A 24,808-nucleotide genomic window follows, 5' to 3' on the forward strand; every position below is an offset into this window, starting at 1 on the left:
TTGTATTTTCTTTAATTCGGTTATAAAATTAACAGCTAGCATCCTATGAACAGAAAGCAGGACATACAGTGCATCCCATGTGGTCAGTGAAAAAAAACAGCAACAACAGACAATGAGGTAAAAAACTGTTACAACACAACAACATTTTCCTCACAAGTAATAATCTTTTGTCAGCAAATATATACTAATATATACATTACAGTAAAATAAATAATCATAGAAAAATCCTCAGACTTTAGACATCCATAAACACACAGAACTCGTCTGTACAAAACTTTGGAATTTTATGTTTAGAATAAAAATCAAACTGTATCGTGGACGCGTAAATTTGATGCGTAGATGCGCTGAAGTTTGTTCAAAAACAAAAGGTATTGATTCTGTAGTTAGCGGAGGATCATTATGTTAAATAAACAAGAGCTTTGTGGAATGCTCAATGGGGCATGTGCTTTGAAATGATCCCTGATTGATGAGAGATTAAATCAGTGTGAGATTCTCAGGGCAAGAGAAAACTTGAATTCATTTCTTTGATGGAAAGATCGACAAAAAGGACTTCTGCCAAAGAATTTTACAAGCTGGCCTTTCTCTCTGCCTTCTCGCATTTCCCTGTGGTAAAACTTAAGTTTATATTTTGCAGCATACTGTATGTAAGATTGAGATCATAATATTCGCAGATATTTAGGTCTTACTTTTTTAACACTTAGCTGCATGCTTCTCAGAATAGCTGATTCTGATTGGTCAAATGCTGTATTTAGATTAATTAGATTTATTAAAATAATAAAAGCTGCATGTTTGACCATTATACCTGGCAATCAATGTTCTTGTGGAAGTTTACCCTTACAAAAATTAATCATGGTTTTACTACAGTTAAAACCAAAAAACATGGTTACATCAAAAAGACCATGGTACTACTAAAAATCCTAGGTAAACTATGGTTCCTGTTGTAAAACCACACTGTAAAAATGATGTCAAATCAACATAGATTTTAATGTTACTTAACAAATTAAGTTAAACAATTTCAACTTGTTTTTATAAGTTATTTCAACATATCACAAGTCTAAACTTGCAAAACCAAAATTTTTTTTTTACAGTAAATGCTTTAGCAATACGCCAAAAAACCATGGTTAATTTTCGCAAGGGTCATGTCTCTCATAGCATGCCTGAACTCTTACTTCTACTAAAATATATACTAATTACAAATCAACATTCCAATATTTGTCAAGTAGCATGTAACAAACAATATAATGTATGGTCAGCTATTCATTATTGCAAAATAAACCTGGACCCCAAAACATGACAACAGGTACCATTCACAAAACTGTCAGGGTTGATTTTGTAATAATGACTCCGCACATATACATAACGTCGGTCATACATATGATTTCAATTCAGAAAGATTATTCAAAATACAGTGTGGCATTTAATAACCCTATATTCAAAGCATCTCATGATCACTTTTGACAAATCGCATTTTTATAAGCTATTATTTAACAAGATTCACAAAAGTTACAATATCTCTATTTGGTTAAGGAATACAAACTCTCTATCAAAAAGTCCATTAGTAGAAAACTTCACATTTTAGTTCTTAACTGTTCACACAGTGTCTTTCACAGAAAGAAGAAAACAAAGAGTCATGCACATATACATACAAACATCAGGACATATGTAGAGGACACAAAGAGAAACACAAACGTACGAGCATATAATCACGTATAAATAACCTGTTATTAGTTAGCAGCATATAAGGGCGCACTCATATTATACTTAAACCAACCGATTGCCCCCTCCCTACTCCCCCAGAACCGGCACTCACAATGTACTTTAACCGACCCAAGCATTTGGATTAACCAAACTGCACCAGGGCATGGTACAGAGCGATCACACGAGTCAAATAAACCAGGCTTTGGGGGTCAAACACGCTCGGGGCAGGGTTTGGTTGGGATAATGTGAGCGCGCCCTAAATGAGGGTAGTTCAGTGACATTTCTACACTGCTGCTGTCTTTAATGTACAGCTGGGTCAGAAAAGTTAAGAAAAAAATTAATTTTGGTCATGAATTCACATACAAATGTCAAACAAACTTGGAATGTTATTAGAAAGAAAAACGGGAAAAAATTGGTCTCCTCAGGGTCCAAAATGTACTTTTTGCATATACAGCCAATGCAGATACCTTATAGCTAATGTCTTTATTTGTATAGAGATCTTCTTCTTTTGCAGCTGTATTTGTGGTAACACTAACCACATTGCTACTGGAAATTTTGACAATGGATTAATTACAGTTACCAAAATTTGGAGGTAACAGTTGGAGTATGCAACAATTACCGGGTTTTGAGGTAATCGCGGGGTCAGGTTGTCTTTCAACATTGCCATTTCAACTATGTGCACTTTCCAAATTCCTAAAAATGTTCCCTAATTATAATGCAGTCACTAAAGCAGTTTTTTACTCCCATTTGGGCTTTTGGCAATTGTTCATTTTGGACCCCGCAGGTACTGAATACAGGCACAGTTCTCGCTCCATAACACACCTGTATGTTCATGTTGAAATGTCATGGACCTCCATGTCTGTGAAATAATACTGTCACACACAAATAAAGCAAATGAACATCATGCTCCATTTCAAGACAGAAGTGCTGACACTTTAGTTTTGTTAAAACTGCCCAACGTTTGTTTGTTTTAGCTTAAATAGATATTTGGGTCTTGATATAAATATTAGATGGGTTCATTATCTATGTCAGTACACTGAACCTGTTGTGGTCAGAGTTGATCCATTTACTGTATAGTCGAGATCATTCATTCAGGTTAATAAATGTAATAAAACAATCAGATCTGGAAAACACTGACAGACGCACAGACATTCACTCAAGTACAAGTGCATTCATAACCTAGAGTTAGTAACCATAAACTCATCCTAATACATTAGTTCATACAGTATGTTTGGTCTTACATACAGAAACGACAAGAAGTGTAAGATGTGCTGTAAAGGAAGTTGCTAAGCAGGTGTTTTGCTGGTATTCAGGTTCGTTGGAATGCACTTTGCATTAAAATGGTACATTTAGCTTCTTTAATGGTGTTAGTAGGAAGGCTACTGCTAGTAATGTTACTATTATCATATTTCAGAGGCACTTGTGGGCAAACTCCGGCATTCCAGTCACATTTGTTGTGTTGGAGTTTACTCGTCGTCACAAGTTTTTCTGTTCTTTTCTTGGAGAAACAATAGGTCAAGGTCCCATGGGCCTGAGAGTCCAGGAATCCGATCCAGCCCCTCCGATATCAGACTTTCGTTTGTAGAACTGAGCTAGAGAGTCCTGTCGAAGCATGCCAAGTCCTACAATGGTCAGGATGAAGAACAAAGCCTTTACGGGTCTTTCTTTTTGGCTGTTAATAACTTTCTAGAATCACATCACCATCTCATTTCTGAAGTTTGTGTTCTTCTTACGAAAAAAAACTCTAACTCAAGGCTCTCGGGTGTTCACATCCCCAAACATCTGGTCCAGTCTTGTTTTGGAGACTTACTTGCAGGTATGGACATCGTAAACTCGCGTACACTCCTGGCAGCTGACGTAGCAGCACCAGTGGAAAATGCAGTGGCACTTCTCCTTTCGTTTCTCAGTTCGGGTGTTGTGGCCTCGACCGCAACAGAGCAAGTCGCAGCCGTCGATACCGTGTGACGTCAAGTTGCAGACGCGATCCCGGGTGCCAAAAGACCCGGTCTCTGGGTTAGGCTCGCAGAAGTTAGGTGAGCTTTCATAGTAGACAAGGTCAGTTTCGGTCGGGGGCTTGAAGAAAGTGTACCTTGGTCGTAAGGTCTCGACCCAGCCTCTTGATTCCTTATGCTTCTCCACCACCATTTCTGATGCGCTGTCGTACTTGTCCTTCATGTAGTCGCCAATCATGCGAAAGTCAGGTTGGGACCACCAGCAGGTTTTAACCTCACAGCTACCCGAGAGGCCATGACACTTACACTTTAGGTACATGTGGTCAGTGATTGACTGAGAAAAAAGAAAAAACGCAATTAATGGCACATAATATGAATAAAACAGTATTCATTTATATTTTTATGTGTGGAAACACCTACAATACACCTCCTGAGGATCATTGTATACTGGTCCTTATCATTATACAGTTCTACATTTATGCATTTGGGAAAACCTTTCAACCCATGACTCTATCGACTGAGCTACAGGAACCAGCAAGACTTCCTTGGTCATTCATCTTTTCCACACATCTACACAAAGTACCATCATGCTTCAAACAGAAAACAAGCTCACCACTCGTCCAGCTTCGTTGTTGTGCCGGTTCATAGCGGAGCGGGCATCTGGCCGGTTCTCACGGGCATCAGCGAACTCACGTGATACCATGCTTCCAAATTCCACATCCTCACTGCAGCCGCCCCACTTCCATCCGTCGCCCGGTGGTCCTTTCCTTCGTGTGTCACAGCCACAGATGGTTGCAGAGCCCTCGGCACAAGCACGCGTCACAGCAAACGCCACCCCGGCGGAGGCAATTGCATGGACGAATGCCGATTCTCTAGTGGCTGTGAAAACAGACAGAGAGAATGTGCTTGAAAAAAATCTGATTATGAAATTAAAAATGTAACATTCAAAGTTACTAAAGAAAAAAATACAGTTTTCAAGATCTGTGCAGTCATCGCAAATTTTAGTTATACTACATTTTAGATCTCACTTTACCACATTAACGCATAAGAACGTATGCAGTTGACTTTATCTAAAGGCATTACTGAGGCATGAGTCAGAGAAGACCAGGCATATCCTTCCAGATAAGAAGTAAATAGAAGGATGACAGGTCTATAATTAGAAAAGACTCAATTAAGCAACTCCGAGGTGGGAAAATAGACGTATATTACTCATGGCTTAGACTTACTGTTGAACGGTCTTTGCAAGAACCAACGTGCTACCAGAATTAATTTGAAAAATGAACAACACGCATATCGGTTGATTGTAACCTCAAAAATTGTCCAACATTCTGTCTAACAGGGGATTTTGTGACGAATCATTTCGATGAGCGCCCTGCAAAAACTTAAAAGCTAATGATGTCGGTACATTTTGATAAATACACCGTGATCTTGTGCCGTCTTGCGCTCGTAGAAGAGAGGAAATGGCTCTGAAGACGTTATGAATCAAATCTTCCTTTTGTTGCAGGTTTCAACTAGTTAGAAAAATCAAGGTGGGGATAATGATGTTGCAAAATTTGGCATAAGTCTATTTTATGCCGCCACAATGCTAATTAAAATGACAAAGAGATTTGGTGCTTCAATTAAAAGTGGTATTCATACATTTGTTACAATGCCTCTTTGTTCTTTACAATTTCTACAATATTCCTGAAAATGATTTTGATGATGGTACATAGATCAACAGCTTCAGCAAAGCCCAAGTGACTTCTGCTTTCTACCCATAAACTCAATCGCGTGGTGGTTGGAGGTTTGAATAGTCTGGTCTGAAAGGGCCATTCAATTACAATTTAAAACCCACTGAGTGGCCCATGTTTTATGATCAGGAAGCCAATAAAGCGTAGGTCAAGTAAGGCTGACAATGACACGTCAGTCTGGTCAGAAGAATATAAAGAGAGTGGAGAAAATGATGGTGAAAACCTTGGCTTAAGTGGAAGGGGGAGCCAGATTAATATCCAGAAGATGAATGGATAAAAGACATACATGGCGACACTTTGGACTGGTAGGGGGTCTTCACCTGAGAAAAGAAAGGCAGGTGAAGCCCAATCATACTGGTCATTTGTGAAAACAGACGGCCCCCGTTGCCCACCTTCTGGCTAACTTTGCCGGACCCTCACAATGCAAGTGGTCCCTGTTACCTGCTGGGACCCTGAATCCCTCATTGTGCTGCCACTGTCACGGCGAATTACATGCACAAAAGGCCCCCGATATTTTATATGAAATTTGCCCTTGCCAGTGATTAGTGGGGACAAAGTTAAGTCATAGCAACAGAGAACTATGCATTGGCTGGACCCCACTTGTCGGCAGACGGGGAAATCCCCATTGAAATGGTTTAATAAAACAATCTAAAGGGCGTGTGAATTGTGAAAGGAGCTTTCTCTCTGGCTTAATCGTATGGTCGCCCAGATATTGTGTGGTGAGTTGGGCTCAGCATGAGGCGGGGCTAAGGTCCCACCATCAGCACCGTTTGCCACACCCCATTCTTTCTTTCCTGGGCAGAGTTAATGATATACCGGTGAGTAGACCTCCCCCGACACAGTTAAACATGCATTTGATGAAAGGCCCAGAGCTCTTGGTACATCCTAAATTGTAACAGTTTCTCCTCCTGAGGGCAGAGGTCGTAACCCGGGTAGCCTGACCTCATGCAAAGTTGGTTTAGATGAGGGTGTTAGCCTCAAAAGTCATGGGATTCCTTTACTTCATTTTGTGGTGGTGGCCAGTGCGGTTGCTGCCCCTGAGGAATGCTAATGAAAAGAGAATTGCTTTTATTGACACCAAGATTTAATTTTATTGCTTGTTAAACGTCTGAGGAAATTGTGAGGAAAGGCTATTTTGAACATGCAATATTATCATAACCACAAATGTAACTAAATATATGTACAGTAAATGTTCTCTGAAGGACAATACTGAAGAATCAAGGAGCTAAAACAAAAAAACGTAACCAATCTGCCACTACACCTTAAAGTTAGTCATGTCTCATCTGTCAAGACGTAAATCACTGCTTTTCAGTTAACCTGTTTGATTCAAATAACAACAAAAACCGTGTGTGACAGTAGGAACAAGTTAATTCTGGTGTCCTATTACAGCTCGCATGCGACATGCAACGTTATCCACTAAAGGTGTGTTTAGCGAACTGTAGCACTCTTTTGGAACACCTGTGTCGACTCTCCTTTCATCGCGAGCGGATTCCACTGGGCCGTGTTTTGACATTTTGGTTAATGTAAATTAATGAGTACTGACGCAGACGTAGCCCGAGGCGGCCTTGTGAAATAGATAGATGAGATTGGGGAGGCAGTTTGACTTCGCAAAACAATGCAATACTCCAGGCGGTGCACCACATATATGCCACACACAGGTACGAAGCTAACAAAGCAAGGTGGCAAAAACTGAGAGGCAAAAGAAAAAGTGGTACTTGGTGACTCAGAGAAAAAAACCCCAAGAAGGTCTTTAAAAGTGAAGGGTGCAATGCATGTGTACAATTTCTCTGCTATTGCATAGAACACAGCATCATCAACATCCGCTAAAAGTGCCAGGGGAGATCTACGACAGCTGTTTGATTGTCATTAACAAGCCACTGAAGAACTACTAAAGACTAGCTTTCCATTCAGCTCCACACAAAACAGAAGAGGAAACCGACATGTATCCGTCTGCGTGGCAGACACGGTCGCACAATAGCGCCAGCTCCGCAAAAGTGATGTGTCGGTCACAAAGGAGCGAAAGTGAGAGGTGCTCTTCTCTAAGCTCAATGAAAAGCTTCTGAGCTTTGACGCGGCCCTTAAACCGCCCCCCGACAAAGCACTTAATCTGCCCGCTTTGACCTCTCACATTATTAAGAGCTTCAGAAGCTCTAATCCAATCAAAATGATTTACTAAAGCCACCCCTGGACCCCGAAGACTGACCTGGTTCAAACCCCCTCATCACCCCTGTCCTGACCAATCTCCCCTTCAATTTAGACCGGAGGAGGGGAACTGCAGGGGATATGGAGGGGCTATTTACACTACAATGGAGAAGAACTGACGAGTCCTCCCATAATCAGTGGCCCGCTTGGGCTCAAGCCCTCTCCATCAATGTAACAATTGCTTGAGAGTTTATTAAAAGCAATTGGCTCGGCTCACGCTGCCTCCCACTGTAGCCGGCCATCAGTATTCACTCCACCCGCGGCCCCTCTGTGGTCCCTAGGCCCTCGTAGCATGACCCCTCATTTCTCCTCAACCTCCCATCCGTCCTCATGTGGTGACAAAGCTTGGACACTGTGGGGGAACTGCACTGATATAACAGTCCTGATGGTACTTCTTTAATGGAATGACACTGGAAAGTTACAGGCTTATTACAAGAAACCTTTAAGATTACCTACCATACAAGCTACCAACAAGCCATTTAGGTACCAACTAGCCATTAAGGTACTTCTGGCTCTGTTGGCAGTGCATGCTGTAGCAACACTATACTTACTGATCAAAATGTATAGATTGAATGTACTGTAGGTTTCTCTGGATCACTCTAAAACTGCTGGGTTGTTTTTAACTCAATGCCGGGTAAATTGGAAAGACCACATGATGAGTTATAGACGGTTCACCAGTAACAACATAAACAAACGGCTTTCGTGGAACAAACGTAACTTCCGGTAAACTCTGCTAAGAATAATTAACAAACAAATTCCTTTTAGAGTAGTTTATTTCTGATAACAAGCACAATAAACAACAAGTAGATTACCTAAGTTTATATTTCATAGGTGAAGCGTAAAAAAACGAAACATTACGCTAACTTTGCTGTTTAAAATGTGTACTATAATGTATAAAATGTTAACTACAAACCGGCTGCCAAACCTCCTTTCACATAGCGGTGATCCATGATTGCCGTCTCCACTTGTCTTTAGGAAACCAAAACATTTGTTATTTTCAACAAGGTATTTGTAAGAGAGTTCAGTCTAGCCACTAGTTCCAAACAGACTCTTAACGGTGACAACGCATGTGCGTCTAATAAAAATAAATAAACTTATGCTGGGTTCTTGTTACCCAACCATAAGTTAGAACATCCCTGCCTTTGCATTAAAACAACCCAGCATAGGTTTAAGTTTAACCAAACATGTGTTCTGTCCAATATTTACCCAATCTTGTGTTAAAAACAACCCAGCAGTTTACGTAAGGGATAATGTAGAGGCTTCGCGTCGGGTCCTGATCACACTGTTGGGGCTTATTTCCCAATAACTACCGGCTGCCTCTACATTATCCCGCTTATTACACGGCTTCTTGCCACATAAGAAAAAAAACTGGACATGAATATGAATTTGAAACATTTTATTGGCATATTTGTTTTATATTAACATTTTTATCCTTCCGCGAAACTTTGCAAAGATGCATAAAATGATCATACTTGTCCGTCTCCATTTTTTCTCTTTTAGCCAGTCTTTGAGAAGTTTTAATGCCCATTCTGTATTTTTTTGTGTGTTGGCTTCGTAGCTGTCATGCTCTATTTTGTCAAGTTCAGTCTCAGTAAGATCTCTGTGTCTTGTCGTTGTTCGTTCTTCTATCCACTGTTTAAATGTTTTGTTTTTCCGTACATGTTAAAATTAATGTCAAAATGTTCCATTCTTATAATTGTGCTTGTCCAGTGTTTGTCACAAGATGGCGCCAAACAGTAATCTTTATTGGCGCGGAGTGATTTTAATCGTACAAGTAGTACCGGCTATGCGTTATTACTTTGGAGCGGTTATTATTTGAAAAGAACGAACCTGCAAATGTCTCAACTGAACAATCAGAATCAAGCATTCCAGAGAGCCGTGTAATAAAGAGTAATAAAATCATCATATAATTTACAACTTTATCAACATTTCTCTGGCATTAAAACAGTGCTTTGTATAATTCTCAATAATAGTGAAAGGTTAGGTTATTTTTAACCCAGCGCTGAGTTAAAAAAATGACCAACCCAACATTTTAGGTTGTAATTTAACCTATGCTTGAGTTGTTTCAACCCAAAATGCTGGGTTGTTTTTACGCATTGCTGGGTCAAATACCGCATACATATTTTCTGGGTTAGTCCTTTTCTGACCCAACTCTAGGTTGAAAATAACTCAGAATTTTTTAACCGTGCACAAACGATGAATTTACAAAATACCTAGAACCCTAATGAATGTAATTTTTTTAAAATGTTCAAACGGGGGAAATACATATACAATAACAACAGTTACAGTAATGCATTAAAATTATATACTGCAATAATAAGTTAAAATACACGCTCCTCCAAATCATTGAATTCAGGTGTTACAATCACTTCCAGTAAAATGAACTCTTAATATTTCATCGTAACAAGACATTTTGGACAGTTTCATGCTACCAACTTTGTGGAAACAGTTTGGGGATTGCCCAATAAAGACATGGAGCTTGACTGGCCTCAACCCAATAAAACATCTTTAGGATGAATTAAAGTGGAGACTATGAGCTTATGTCCAACATAAGTGTCTGACCTTACAAATGTGCTTTTAGAAGAATAGTCAAAATAAATCCCATAAACACACTCCTAAACCATGTATTAAGTCTTCCAAGAAGAGTTGAAGCTGTTATAGCTGCAAAGGGTGGGCCAACTCCATATTTAACCCTATGGATTAAGAATGGGATTCAGGTTCATGTCCATATAAAAGCAGGTGTCCCAAAACTTACTTAATATAGTGTACCATGCAGGGATGTTGAAAGCCTTTTTAATTGGTTAAATTACAGTACATTATTTGTCTAAATGAGCCAAATTACTAGAATGAATCAGACTTTTCAAAAACTAAATGTTGGAAAAGTAACTAATTACTGATAAAAGACGAGTTATGAGAACAGCTTAACCACTGAAAAAATAGTAGTCGGTGATGATTATTACAAGATGTCAAAAAATCATTATAACTATCCTGTAAAAAACTGATCATATTAGCTTAAGGTGGTTAAGATTTTTTTTTAAATATGACAGCTAGGTTGTTGCTAATTCAATGTGATCTATTAACTCAAACCAAAGTGACCTATTTGCCAAGTCCCTTCCAGCATTCATCCACCACTTAGACTTTAGAGCTCGGACCAGCCTGGACCAGTTAGAAACCAAGCAAACCGAGCTACAAAGGTGGTTGTAGCTGGATTTTCCAGCAGGGCTTGTAACACCAAAGCCTTTATAATTTACAAAGGTCAAATCTAATTAGGCCTATATTATTGCTAAGGTGTTGCCTTTTTACAGAAGGAAGTTGCGTACTTTACCAACAGCCCAAATCTATGATTTTTTTAAGAAGCATAAAAATATCTTCTCCTTCTTTTTTATGTTTGTCTATGGGATTTAATAATCAACCAAGCTAAATTTAGAAGTAATTCCAATTGTTTAGAAAAGAAATAGCACAGCTCTACCCCCCCAAAGAGTAAATGATTTAAATAGTAAAACCGAAACTTTCTTTAGCAAACACTACGCTTCTATAATGAAGTTTAGTTGAATTAATAAACGGTCTTGTAGACTCTTTTTCGAAACGCTGCCTAATGTTAAAAAAACCCAACATTACCCTATAACTTTGCTGTCTTATGCACAGACTTGCACTTTAGACAAGAATCCAAGCTGATTAAAGCCCAAAACAACACATTCATAACTTCACCTTAGATAAACACAAAGGTTGGCAACGTAATCCGTTTGAGTTCATGAAGTATGTCTGCAAATGTGTGTGTTATGCACACAGTGAGATACTCCTTAAATGCCTGTAAGCGACGTCGGTTGGTTTCTGCTGTGAGTTGCATTAGCTTAACTGTCACAAACAGTGAGAAATGTGGGGATTCCCTTTGCTGGAAACAAACAAAACGCGTCCCACCCACTTTACACGCGTGCATCGCTACATAAGTAACTGTCATAGTCCAGTGCGCCTGACTAATGCCCATTGAGAGCAGGATTTGAGAGCAGCAAATAAATAACGTGCACAGAACAACGGCATAATCTCAGCAATCAGAGCTGTGCGCAGAAAACATGTTACATTGCCACTGAATACAAAGACGCACTGAGTGAAGGACTTCATGTAGAAATACAGGCAGAAAAAGGCAGGGCTTCAGCTATTCTGTCCTATATTGTAAAAACTGAGGCTTTTAAAGTTCATAGGTTTTTTTAAACCTACAGGAAACATTTATGCATTTGGCAGACACTTTCATCCAAAGCTATTTACAGTGCATTCAAGTTATACATTTTATTAGTATGTTTGTTAAACCCACAACGTTAACATCTACCAGTTGAGCTACAGTAACACAATCAGTTCAATATTTAAGCAATAAGGTACAAAAGTCATAAATACATTAAGAATATTGTAACTAAATAGCGCTGTTAGGCACCGTGTGCAGTAACGTGACCATATCCCAATATACACTCTCAGAATAAAAGGTTTATAATTGTACTTTTTCTGTTACTGGGGTGGTACCCTAAGGTACAGTTTTGTACCTTTACATACGGTATTAAACATAATACAATGTTGTACCTTTTGGGGTACATTACTGTACCTTAAGGATCTATTGTGTACCTTTAAAGGTTTAACTGGTACAAAATTGTTCTTCAAGGTACACGATAGGGTATAATATTGCACCCCAAAAGGTACAACATTTCAACATGTTGTATACCCATAAAGTTCAAAAAGGTACCTTTGAGGGTAAAACCCCAGCGACAGAAAAAGGTAAAATTGTGTACCTTTTTTTCTGACAGTATAACATTCTCTTGAAAGGTTAACTGCCTTTCCTAAATGAATAATACATAATGAAGTATCCATGACATATATTCATTATGTTATTTTATCAGGCAAATTTGTTGCGTTCCATCTATGTACAATATATAAGATATATATATACTTGTAGTTACTTGTAGGCCCTATGGGTGCCAAGCAATGATATACACAGTAGAAGGTAGAGGTCGACCGATATGGCTTTTTCTCTGGCCGATGCCGATTTTTAGAAATCAGGGCAGCCGATGGCCGATATGTTTGGCCGATTTTCTATATGTACATAATAATCAAAATGTTTTCATCATTAGCAGATATTTATAATGTAAAAATGTCACTATTTAAATCAAAGTATTTAAAAAAATTATGACTGGTCTTTCTGAAGAGTTTTACAACCTCCTCTGCACCATGCATTTATCAGACACAGATATTACTTGACACTCTGCTGTCATCATCTTTGATCAGTTTTTTACCATGGCTTTTATTGCTTTGTAGGATAAAATCCTTATTTGGTAGACCTGATAAATTATTTATTCATCATAAAGTTAACATAGTAAATGTCTATGTTTTTTAGTTGAGACTGTTATTTAGGGCAAATCTTTCTAAGCACATTTACATTCTCATTTCTGAGGCGCTATAAGTGACTGATTGTGCTGACAGTGACGTCTTGTGAGTTTAGTGTTGGGACAGATCTGTTGTTTCAACCGTTCATTCACGAATCCGTTCAAAGGAGTCAGTTCGCGAATCGGACGCGCTGTGTTCTAATCCAGGCTGAGCAGCGCAAAACTGTAAACAAAGTGTTACTGTAACAACACGTAAAACATTTCCTCGGTGGATATGATTTGGTCTTCCGACCTTTCGCCATCAAGTCAGTTTTGTTTGAGTAATAAAAGAAGGGAGACAGGTTAAAGACAGAAAGCGTGCGCGCACGGCTCTACTCTCTCTGTCACGCAAACAAAACTCATCATCACTCATTAAAGAGTAACTAAACCAACTTTTTTTAGTTAATGATCTGTAAGAGTGATGCTTTATTAGTGTTGTTCATTGATTTTAGTAATTTTTTTGACATTTGGATATAAAGTGTTTCAATACTACAATATATGGTGTAAATACGTCTGAGTGCTGCCCTCTTCAGGTTGAACGGTGGCTACTGCAGTTGAATTTTCCCATTGGATGTTGGGTCCAAAAAATGACTCGTGACGTAAGCAGGTTCAAGCTCACCACGCCCTTGTTACGACCTCACCACACACTTGATACAAGCTTAGTTTGTTCCCTCTATCTTCGTTGGGATCTGCCCACTTTTCTTGCATTTTTCAAATATTGCCAGTGGGTGGAGTCAGGCTCTGACCAGGGGTTTAGTTACTCTTTAATCACATGAAATGAGCCTAATCTTTGCACGGACAGTGCACCGCGAGACATAAGCCCGTCGCGCTGTTGTACTGGCTGCTTAATTTGCGCGATCCCGCCATCGTTTAATAAAGCTGTTTGTGAACAAAGCATAGCTGCACACACACGGGACAGGGCCGATCTGCTTGCAGCAAGAGGCAGCGTCACTAGTTCTAAAACAACGCTTAGGTGCCCGCAGATGCGCCTGCCTATTAATCAGCCTAATTTTGCAGCAAAATCGGCAAAAGCCGATTTTTTTTAAAATGCCAAAAATCGGCCAATTAATCGGCCGGCCGATAAATCGGTCGACCTCTAGAAGACAGATTTTAAAGTCTTCATAAAACATACGTTGCAAACGTCTTTATTTCCGCTATTCGCGTGTATATCTGAGTTTACTTGTTTCATTCGCGCTTGAAAGCCGCGTGTGAAATTCTAGTCATTCGAGACATTCACACGGAAATTCGTGTAATGGGAGGGGCTTCTGCGACTCCACTCGCTTCCTGTAATCACATCACTACTAGAGCAAGCTCCTGATTTGTTAACATGGCATGAATCTGCCAGAGTTCAGATTTTTCAGCTCACACATTTCCAGCGGCAACGTTCAGTTCGCATCATTGGCGTGTCAATTTCTGTCATTCGCGCGAACTAGATGCGCAAAGAGGATTCTCGTCTACCGCGCCGCGAGACTTCCAGACGCGCATAAATGTGTCTTTACATTGACTTAATAATTTTGTGCCAGACGCTGTATTCGCGTTTGTTGTGAACGCAGCATGACATATATCCAAAACGTCTTATGAAATGAGGAATATATGTAGGGCGGAACTTGATTACGTCCATTACATTGGGACCTGATTGGATCATATTTGAAGTCAACTTTGCCAACAAAACATCCCAGGAAGAGAATTTGTTTCAACAGGGGTTGAAGGTTAATGTTTTTGATTAAGGATTGTGAGGGTACATTAATAAAAAAAACTGAATGAATTGCACATATAAATAATTTCTAAAAAAACCACTGAAATATTTTAGATTTCATGGTAATGTATTGTGAGAGAAAAAAGGTGCAAAACTGTATCTTTTCTGTTGCTGAGGCAGTACCCTAAGATTCTGTTTTGTTTCTTTACAGGTATACAAAACATAATACAATGTTGTACCTTTTTGGGTACATATTGTGTACCTTTAAATGTAGAGTTAAATGTGTAGTTAAACTGATCCTTAAAGGTACACAATAGGTTCTTTAGGGTATAATTTTGTACCCCAAAAGGTACAACATTTCAATGTGTTGTATACCTATAAAGATACAAAAATGAACCTTTAAGTTTAACTGCCTTTCCTAAATGAATACTACATAATGAAGCATCCATGAAATATATTCATCAACATACATTTTATAAATAATATCACAAAGTAGCTGTAGACCCATTAATAAGCCAATGTTTTTTGCATTAGACACTCTAGATATTAGTCACAACATTGGCTATTGAAAAACCACTGTACCAAAACTGTAATAAATTCTTGAATGAACTACATTATAGTAGCCACCATTGCAGTGCCACTTTCTTGAAAACTTTATTATCTGCCCCCTTTGTGTTTCAGGTTCCCCTTAATTCCCTTTCGTCTTCTCACTAAAGTCCTACCTTTGTCCAGCACTGGTCCGAAGATGGCCAGGTTATCGTTGATGGTAGTGCAGTTCCATCTGCGTCCGCGGAACTGGTGCTGGCACTCCTGGATGCCGATTTTCACCCCCTCTGCCACGCTGGGCATTATTTCCACATAGTTGCGGCAGAAGCGGAGCTGCTTGGGGACCAGGCCAGGGATGGAGCTGCAGAGTATGGGCTGGCTACCCAGTGAAGAGTACTGGTGGCCCACTGCTAGAGACCTACCGAAGATAACACAGAGGTGAGCAACTTATTCGTACTAACCAGATAGATGCACAGTGCATGTACAGGCCACAATAAATAGTGTTGCAGAACACAAATATTAAGAGGATATAATACATCTTTACTATAAAGATCAGCTGTCTTGTTGGTCCAAGCTGATTTATGCTAGTTTAGTGCTTGATGGAGCTAGCAAAACCTTAACATGGTTAAGATGATCATCATGAGCATGGTTAAGATGATCTTCACCAGCAAACCAACATCTAAAAAAAAAACTTTTATAAGAGATATAATGGTGATATCTATTTGTGGTCTTTTCAGCAGGAATTAAATTCAATTTCAGCGCAAGTCACGACTACTCATATTTAAAGCAGTATAGCAGGTGGTTCATCTGAAACAGCTATAATGGTATAATTTAAACAATTATAGGATTAAAGTGTAACATGTATACTCTTCAATGAATGGACTCTAGGTCCCAAAATAAAAAAGATCAATCCAAGTGTTGTACCCCACCAATTTAAAACTTGTACACACCAGTAGGAATTATTGTGCTTTTGTTTGTTGTCAGAACCTGTCGTAGGCATTGAAGATCTTTTGACTTGTGGGAGGAGTTCAGATAAAGCCATAACACATGTTGCTAAGTGGTAAACAAACATGAAAGACCCAGATGAGACAGGAGCAGTACACAGATCAAGGGTTCACGGTGCGGGACAGGTACCTTGTCATTAAAGGCCACGACATCCTTAAACTGTCCAAAAGTGAAATAGGTCTGTGGCTTCACGTAATGACACAGTGTGCAGGTCTGGCTGAGCATCAGAGGATGCTTGACTAACGCTGGTTTGAACTCGGCCGTGCTTTGATGACACGAGGTTTAGATGATGCGTGTGCCGACACGCTTCTCACTTACAATTTTGAGTTTCTGTCAGCGAGTTGTAGAAAGTTTGTAAACTGTCGATACCATTTTGGCACTACTGTATTTTAGGATATTATGTCACCAAAGACAGCTCTTACAGTTTTAACATTAACTTTTTATTCATTATCAGCTGTGTATATTTTTACCAATGTCATGTACATGGGTTGTTTTAACGCATGGTTGGGTCAGATGAACATTTTCTATTGCTCAAATAAAGGTACAAAAGCTGTTACTGGTACTGTACCTTTAAATAGGTCCTATATTTACTATTCAGATACAGTTTGTGTAACCATTATGTATCTTTGATTTTCTAATATCCACTCTTTTGGTACACAGATGTACTTTTTGAAAGGATACTGTCCCAGTGACAGCTTTTGTATCTTTTTTGCGCAGAGTGATCTCATGAAAAGTCATGTTATAGTCACGCAAAATTTGATTAATTGATTTATGTCCATTGCACAAAATTCAGCTTTTTCATGACACTCGCATGAATTTCTATAAACAGTTTTTCGTGTCTGTTGCTTGACTTTCTTTTTTGTTTCATTTTATGTATTGTTTTCTCATTGTTTTTTCCTATTTTCTTACCATTGAATCACTTTCTGTTACATTTTTAGACATCCTAACCCAAACCCCAACTCTAACCCCAACTCCAGGTGAGAATAGTTTTAAAAGTGGAAGAAAAACATGTAGAAACTAATACATAAAAGTACATCCTAACCCAGACCCCAAATCTAACCCCAACCCCAAGCGACAATGATTTAAAAATAGGATAAAAAAACGAGAAACTAATACATAAAATGACACGAAAAAGAAAGTCGTGTAACAGACATGTAAAAATATTATTAGAAATTTGTGCGAGTGTCACGAAAAAGACATTCGTGCTCAAGGCACAAAAAAGCATAATTTCGTGCCATGGACACGAATAAATCGACATATATATTACTATTTATATTTTTCTTTAAAAGCTTCACCCAAATTTTTTTATTCTGTCATCATTTACTCTCTCTTTTGTTTTCCTAAATCTTTATGAGTTTCTTTATTTTGTTGAACACAAAAAAAGATATTCTGATAAATGATGGTAAGCACACAGTTGACGGTACCCATTGACTTTCATAGTATTTTATACCACTGGGCTGTTAAATTCTTTATTCTGATTGGTTGAGAAATGTTACATGGATATGCATTATTTTTCAATAAACGCACATCTGACCTGTCATATGTCTTAAAATAACCACCAGTGCAATATCTGTGGTAACCGTGGTATAAGCTGAATAATTGACTCTGGTCCTTATTTGAAAATAATGCACACCCACATGTAAACACCTTGGGTGTGCATTATTTTCAAATAATTCAACGGCCAATCATCAATTATTCCTTACGTATTCAACAGAATAAAGAAACTTATACAGGTTTAGGACAACATTAAGGTAGGTGATGATGAGAGAATTTTCATTTTTGAGTGAACTATCCCTTTAACAGTTAGCTGTTTAAAAAAAAGTGATGTATGGGCATTGGTTCAAATAAAACATTTTGTAAATTAATAAATATTTAAATAAACAAATTAACAAAGTAAGAATTTATAGTGTATAACAATCATCTTTTCATCTGTATACAATATATGCATACCTAGTGCACATTTTCAAATTTCAGTTTCTTATAGCTTGCTGTTTGAATCAGTGTTACCATTGCTTTACAGCTTGTAGAGAAGTGTCTATCAAGGTGTAAGCATTCTCAATTAGCAGTGTGTGTGTGTTGACCTGTGATTACTAATCACAACAAGCGGCCCCCTGGCTGACCCCTGACCGGCAGTGGGTAGACCTGAGGGGCTTTCTCAATAACAAAGACTATGACACTCCCTCAGCTGATCTGCCACCAACCAGTTCCTCTACCTGCTGCATTCCACAACACTTCCTCTCTCAGCCATTGTTATATGGTCGGGAAGCTATGGATCTCTGGCTTTAAAGGAAATGGATAATGCCTTAGATCAATCTTGTTGGCCAATTTCACTGGGTGGCATGGTGGTGCATTACATGGAGTACAGAAGGTATTTATCCAAACAGTGAGAGCAATTGTAGAACATACTATGGTACACATATATGTCACTTCTACTATAGGCAGCTAAAAACATCAACTTTGATTGCAGTTTTATGTTGTCTAAATTGACATCAGCAGATTATAAAATATATTCTTTGTGCAAGTCGATCGTATACATTATCAAGCCATGTGTCATTTTTAGATTTTTCTCTGTGATGACTTCAATGTGAATTGTACGTTAAGGTTTGAAAGAGAGCACAGCAAGAGGGAACGTAAATGAAACTGGCCCGAGAGTAGATCTAAACCATATAGCAGGGTGTAGCGAAACTACGAGGATTTGTTCACTAAGTAACTCCTATTAAAATTTGACCTTTTCTTAGCCTTTGTCAGTCTTTTGCCTCAGGGGCCGAGTAGCCTCTCAAACCAATGGCACAGGACGTTTACGTTCCCCCGCCCGCGCCGTCTGTCTCACAGACTTGCATGCATTTCTTTACATGCATGCAAATACGTAACTTCAAACAGACAGAAGCCCTTTAGATGAATTGGTAGGGGAAATCTAATGAAAACAAGTATTTCGCCCTTTCCATGAAAATTATGTATGAAGTCTATTCTAATGACCAATTATTATTATTATTTATTAAGTACAGTTCTATCCCAATGTAACTTCTTCTTTGGATCTGGATGTTTACTTTTAAGTTTACAGTAATTTCCAGTAATAATGCTCATTGCTGTAATAAAGTGCGGTAAATTTCCATAAATGAAAGCCAGTACAACAAATACTATCACAATACATAAATAATTTCATAAAACTTTTAAATAATGCATGAAAGTAATAAAAATAAGATTTATTTTAATTTAGGGAATCAGTAGAAATTACAGTGTTACTTGCAGCTTGTTGCCGGTAACTTACTGTAAATTTAAATTTATGTTATTTACTGGCAATAGTTTGTTCAAAGTTAAATAAATATTAAATATTAAAAAGTCTTTATCTTTACAGAATAAAACTATACAATAACAGCCTCATGCAAAGCATTCTGGGAACCAGAAATCATCATCAACCTTTTTCTGTTTTTTTTGCTTCTGATTTTGTTTCCCAGAATGCTTTGCTTGATGCTGTTATTTAAGTTTTTCTCTGTAAAGACAAAGACTTGTTAATGTTTAATGTTCATTTAACTTTGAACAAAATGTTGCCAGTAAATAACATACATTTAAATCTACGGTAAGTTACCGCCAACCAGCTGCAAGTAGTGCAATGCAATTAATCTTAATAAATTTAAAAACATTAAACTTTTTTTTTATTTGAAGGGAAGTATGATTTGAACCTTATCTTAACATGAGATGTTGTGTGTTACAGTGCTTTAAGTTTTAGTTACACTCATAAAAATAAAGGTGCTTCACGATAGAAGAACCTTTTCTCTCTTAATGGTTCTTTAAAGCACCTTTAACATTTGAAGAACTTTTCTGTTTCACAAAAGGTTCTTAAAGGTGAAAATAACCTCTTTTTTTAAAAGCTCCTTTGACTAAATGGTTCTTTGAGGAACCCCAAAAGGTTGTTATGGCATTGCTGTGAAGAACCTTTTTAAGCACCTTTATTTAGTTTATTTAGTATACTTTTTCTTTACTATTTGTCCCCCTGCCTGTGAATTTTTTTTCCCCAGTCATTTCAGTATTTTTTTGTGATCCATGCATAATGTAAAGAACATTCTGTGAAAATATAACCTAAGTAAGGCCGTGTCAGATTTTTTTCTGGGATGTAAGATGATTTTATGTACACTAAATCTCAGAAATGAAGGTACAAAAGTTGTCACTGGGTTAGTGCATTTTCAAAAAAAAAAAAAAGAACTTTTGTACTTAAAAGGTACATACTGGTTCCTCAAAGGTACATATCTTTACCAAAATGTTACATATTGGGAACTTTTTAAAAGGTACCATCCCAGTGAATTTTTTGTTTACTGTGAGTGTACAACATGTAAAAAATTTTTTGTGAAAAATAACCTTGATAACTTTAATATTGACTGAGTAAGGCCGTATCAAAAATTGAAATCGATGTCTGAAATCAAACTTTAATGCTTCAAATCTCATTATTAGATTATGAGACTTTAGCCTGGATTTCACAGACAGGGCACATTTACACTTATCCAAAGCGATCCACTTAGTCGAGCCAAGCACTTGTTTCATTATATATAGATTTCAATTGTGCGGCTATTTAATGACAGCTTTGATTCTGGCTCATCCAATCAGATTTTACAAGAGGAACTCCGTTTTACAGTCGTTTTATCCGGCAAACGATTTGTGGGTGAAACTTTCGTCAAGCGTGGACAGCTCTCAGGTACACTGCAGTCACACTAAACTGATAATTAATAGGCTCTGTTGACGTCTAGAATCACCACCTCATACTTTGGTATTGTGCTGTGCCAGAAGCTGATGAATTTGAAACGTCACCAGCGCTGAGTGAGATGAACAGGTGGTTCAATGACAGTCCTCACGCTCAGCTGTCTTGGGCGTGTGTCTGCCCCGCTTATCCGAAATTGAGCTCATCATTTGATTAATCATTTGATTAATACCTTCCAAAAACAACATATCAGAGATGTAAAAAACTTGCCCCAAATGTGTTTGTTATAAAAAAAGCAGAATTCACTGTACTGCCACTCATGTTACTGTATGAGGTTAGACTGAATTTTGTCGAAATGATCAAACTATAAATCATGAGCGTTTATGAGGTTGTCCTCATTTGCATCGGGCATGTGGAACTCCCCATCCTTAAACTCTACGCTTGTGCCAAGTTGTTAAGATATCCAAACCAAACGGATGGCCAATTTGACATTCACACTCCACCCTAGCAGAACAGTACCGTCTTTACTTGGCCCCAAATCTCTTAAACCCGCGTAATTAAAAGACAAAAGGACCGAAATGAACAATCCCTTCGCTCTGAAGTCTTAGCTATATATATTTGCACACTTTCCATCTGAAGTATATCCAGTCTAGGTTTTAATGCATATTTCAGCAAGCCCAAGCAAGTGCACCTCTGAATTACCACTTTACTTGTAGGCCCCGGGGCCACAGAGCCGACTTTGACATCAAGAGAGAAGTGTTTGGGAGAAGGAATGTGCGGCAAGCTTTCACCTCCAGGTATTTATCTTTTAAGGTGGAGTGCAGGGGTGGGAGGGGGTTGTAGGGTGCAGTCAGGCAACACCATGTCATGAGGAGATCCAGGAAGCCATGAACCTGCTCTCTATATGCCAAAAAGCTATTTGCACTGTGGCCTTCACCCTGACACAAGACGTTATGTAATATAAGATACACTTTTTGGATTTTTTTGTTCTGTTATAGCAAAACAGGTTACTTTCGGGGCTTCCTTCACGTGGCTGTGTTACCCTTATGATCACCTGAAGCCATGCTGGAGCTGCTGTGGTGACTGTACACTTATCACGTAACCCTCGCAGCTGGTGAACCACAGACCACCCTTGCGAGTTAAATTGCAGAGTGATGTTAATTTGTTCTGACGTATGTCGCTTTTGTTAAGGCAAACCAAAAGTCCTTCAGGAAAAAATCTATTGTAGAATTAAATCGGAGAAAAATAAACTTTATATATATATTTTCGTCTGGCTTTTATACATCTGGCTTTTGTCCAAAGTCTGGGAATCAAACCTATAACTTTGGCATTGCTAGAACCTTGCTCTACCAGTTAAGCTACAGGTAAACACCAGCTGTCTTATAGTCAAATACAGTGGCAAATGCTGTTTAAAGAGCAATACATTGAAGATGTCATTGAGTAACTTCAAAGCTATGAACATACTGCTATTTATGTTTTACATGTATATCTTGATAGTCAGTCTTGCACTTCAGTGTCAAGTGTCTTGTTAGTGTACCGCTATAATAAGCAATAGAAATATCTGGATGCTCTTCTTTGTTTAAACTGACCTGGCCTTGCGAATGAGAAGGAAAGCAAAGCTTTTAAATCTTAAGAGGGTCAGACAGACAACAATTAACAAAAAAGAGTGGCCTGGACTGTGACTAATGACCTACTCAATTACAGCTTTTACAGCCACTGAGAAAACTCTGCTTTGCCTCCCTGAAACAATGATCTTTTAAGTTTGCGGGTGAAATTAGTCAAGTAATGCTTGAGAACTGCTTATATGTTTGTCAGATCAGCACTGTACCTTAAACAAGCCTAAAGTTATTGTAATAAAATAACTTTAGTAAGATATATTGCAATACACCTGATTTAGTTTGTCAAAATATTCTTACATAAATGATTAAATCAATTATTGAATTATTAATTGTGTACAATTATTTCAGCTTTTTGTATGTTATTTTATACAAGTGTTAATTAAAAGTACAATTTATAGTATTTATAACAAAAATACAAATGAAAAATCTTAATATATCTTTATGTATCTAATTTTTATGCAATAGTTTAACTAATTTCTGGTAATTTTTGACAAAGAAAAAATGCACATCTCCGATATGACATTTGTTACAAATATTTACGAGTTTTTTTTATTTTTTATTATTGATTTATTTAAACATAAGCCACGGCAGTTTACACAAAATTTAACAATGTCAAACCGACATCTGTATATTTTGTACTATTTGTTAACAAGTTAAAAAGTGTAGCCTACTATTTTAATAAATTAATTTGGCATTTCTGTAACACAAATCATATGTCTATGTTGCAAAAAAATAAAGCAACGTATTATTACAGTAAGTTGCTCCAAGAATTAACAGGTGTAGGACAGACGGACACAGATTAGATAGATAGATAGATAGATAGATAGATAGATAGATAGATAGATAGATAGATAGATAGATAGATAGATAGATAGATAGATAGATAGATAGATAGATAGATAGATAGATAGAGAGCATGCGCATATTTACTTGTCAAGTTTGTTTTGACCCGCATGATTATAATCGCATTTATCCTGAACATTTTAAACGCGTCACCGAATATCTCATCAATACCAGTATCGGTGACAGCTGACGTCATAGACTTTTAAAAAAAATGTCAACTTCGAAATCTTGTCATTTACCATTCCAAGCCTTCTTAACACATTGTATTTGATAGAGAAAGGTTAAAAAAGACATAAAACTTACCACCATATCGGGTAACTTGCCATGACACGCGTGAGCCCACAAAAAAGAAACAGGAAATATCCAAGATATATCATCCTTAAAAAAGTTTGGCTTAAACCGACACGCGCACACGCACACCCGCATACACTGACACACACGCTCGCCTGCGTTTGTCAATGAGAAAAAACAAGGTGATGATGAGCGATATTTCTCTCCGATAATCCTACAGCCGTCTCCTGAGCGCGTTCATGAGGCAAATTTTAAAGTTCAGAGCAGCTTTGCATTCGGACCCAATCAGAGGCTTTTGCCACGGGGGAAATTCTGATGATACAGTCACTCAGTCAGTCAGTCAGTCAGTCAGTCTGCCTGAACTGCAATGCTCAAGACACTCTTTTAATAGTTATTTGGGACATGCAAGGGCTGTGTGTTATATATATAAGGTTGTTTAAGGCTGGGTGGGGGGGACCCCTGTGGATTGGGTAGCTATAACAACCTGTCCGGATTTCACCCCCCGGTTTGAAGCCCCTCATATGCAAAAATGAAAACGTGTGAATTGCTTGCTTGCCTTGTGTTAGTTTTTCTTTCACTAATTCTTGTTTCGCTGGGTTGATCTCTCACGCACTTTGTGAAATATTTAACAAATAAATAAATAATCAATTAATGAGGGATTTAATTTGTTTAGTTTATTTATGGTTAACAATGCCATATTAAATAGGCTACATCATTTAAACGTCCAAGTTGGTATTGATTTTCTTTATTCAAATAGACTTTTTATTTTTTTATGTTAAATCGAGTCTAAGTATTTCACGTCGTAGCCTATTACTTGGAATAGCCTACATTTGTTTATCACAACATCCTTAATCTTGTCAAGATAGGTTGATCAGATTTTTCTATTAAAATAATCTTTTTATTATTAATAATAATAATTAAAAGAAATTAAATGTATGCACATTGATACACATATATATGTGCTGCATTTAAGTCGCAATACCCAAAAGTCAGACATTCACTTGCATAAACCTGTTGCAACATTTCTTCCAGTTTCAGAGTAAATTCCATCAAAGCACGTGCTGTGTTTCCGATTGAAAGTGTATTCAGCCCGTGTATTGATATTCATTGCTCTTCGACAAACACCTGATC

General features: G+C 37.9%; 1 protein-coding gene across 1 annotated transcript; it reads right to left on the minus strand.

The window, feature by feature from the left end:
• On the minus strand, positions 1–24,175 carry wnt3a (wingless-type MMTV integration site family, member 3A). The gene is made up of 4 exons (XM_065267645.2): positions 23,690–24,175; positions 15,406–15,647; positions 4,264–4,529; positions 1–3,984 (listed from the first exon to the last, which is right to left on the minus strand). The coding sequence occupies exons 1-4, from the start codon at positions 23,761–23,763 to the stop codon at positions 3,505–3,507; spliced, it is 1,062 nt and encodes a 353-aa protein (XP_065123717.1). The 5' UTR covers positions 23,764–24,175; the 3' UTR covers positions 1–3,504.
• Between the last annotated feature and the right edge of the window lie 633 nt (positions 24,176–24,808).

The sequence above is a fragment of the Paramisgurnus dabryanus genome, chromosome 6 (assembly GCF_030506205.2).
Source record: "Paramisgurnus dabryanus chromosome 6, PD_genome_1.1, whole genome shotgun sequence".
In the NCBI taxonomy this organism is placed as follows: domain Eukaryota; kingdom Metazoa; phylum Chordata; class Actinopteri; order Cypriniformes; family Cobitidae; genus Paramisgurnus; species Paramisgurnus dabryanus.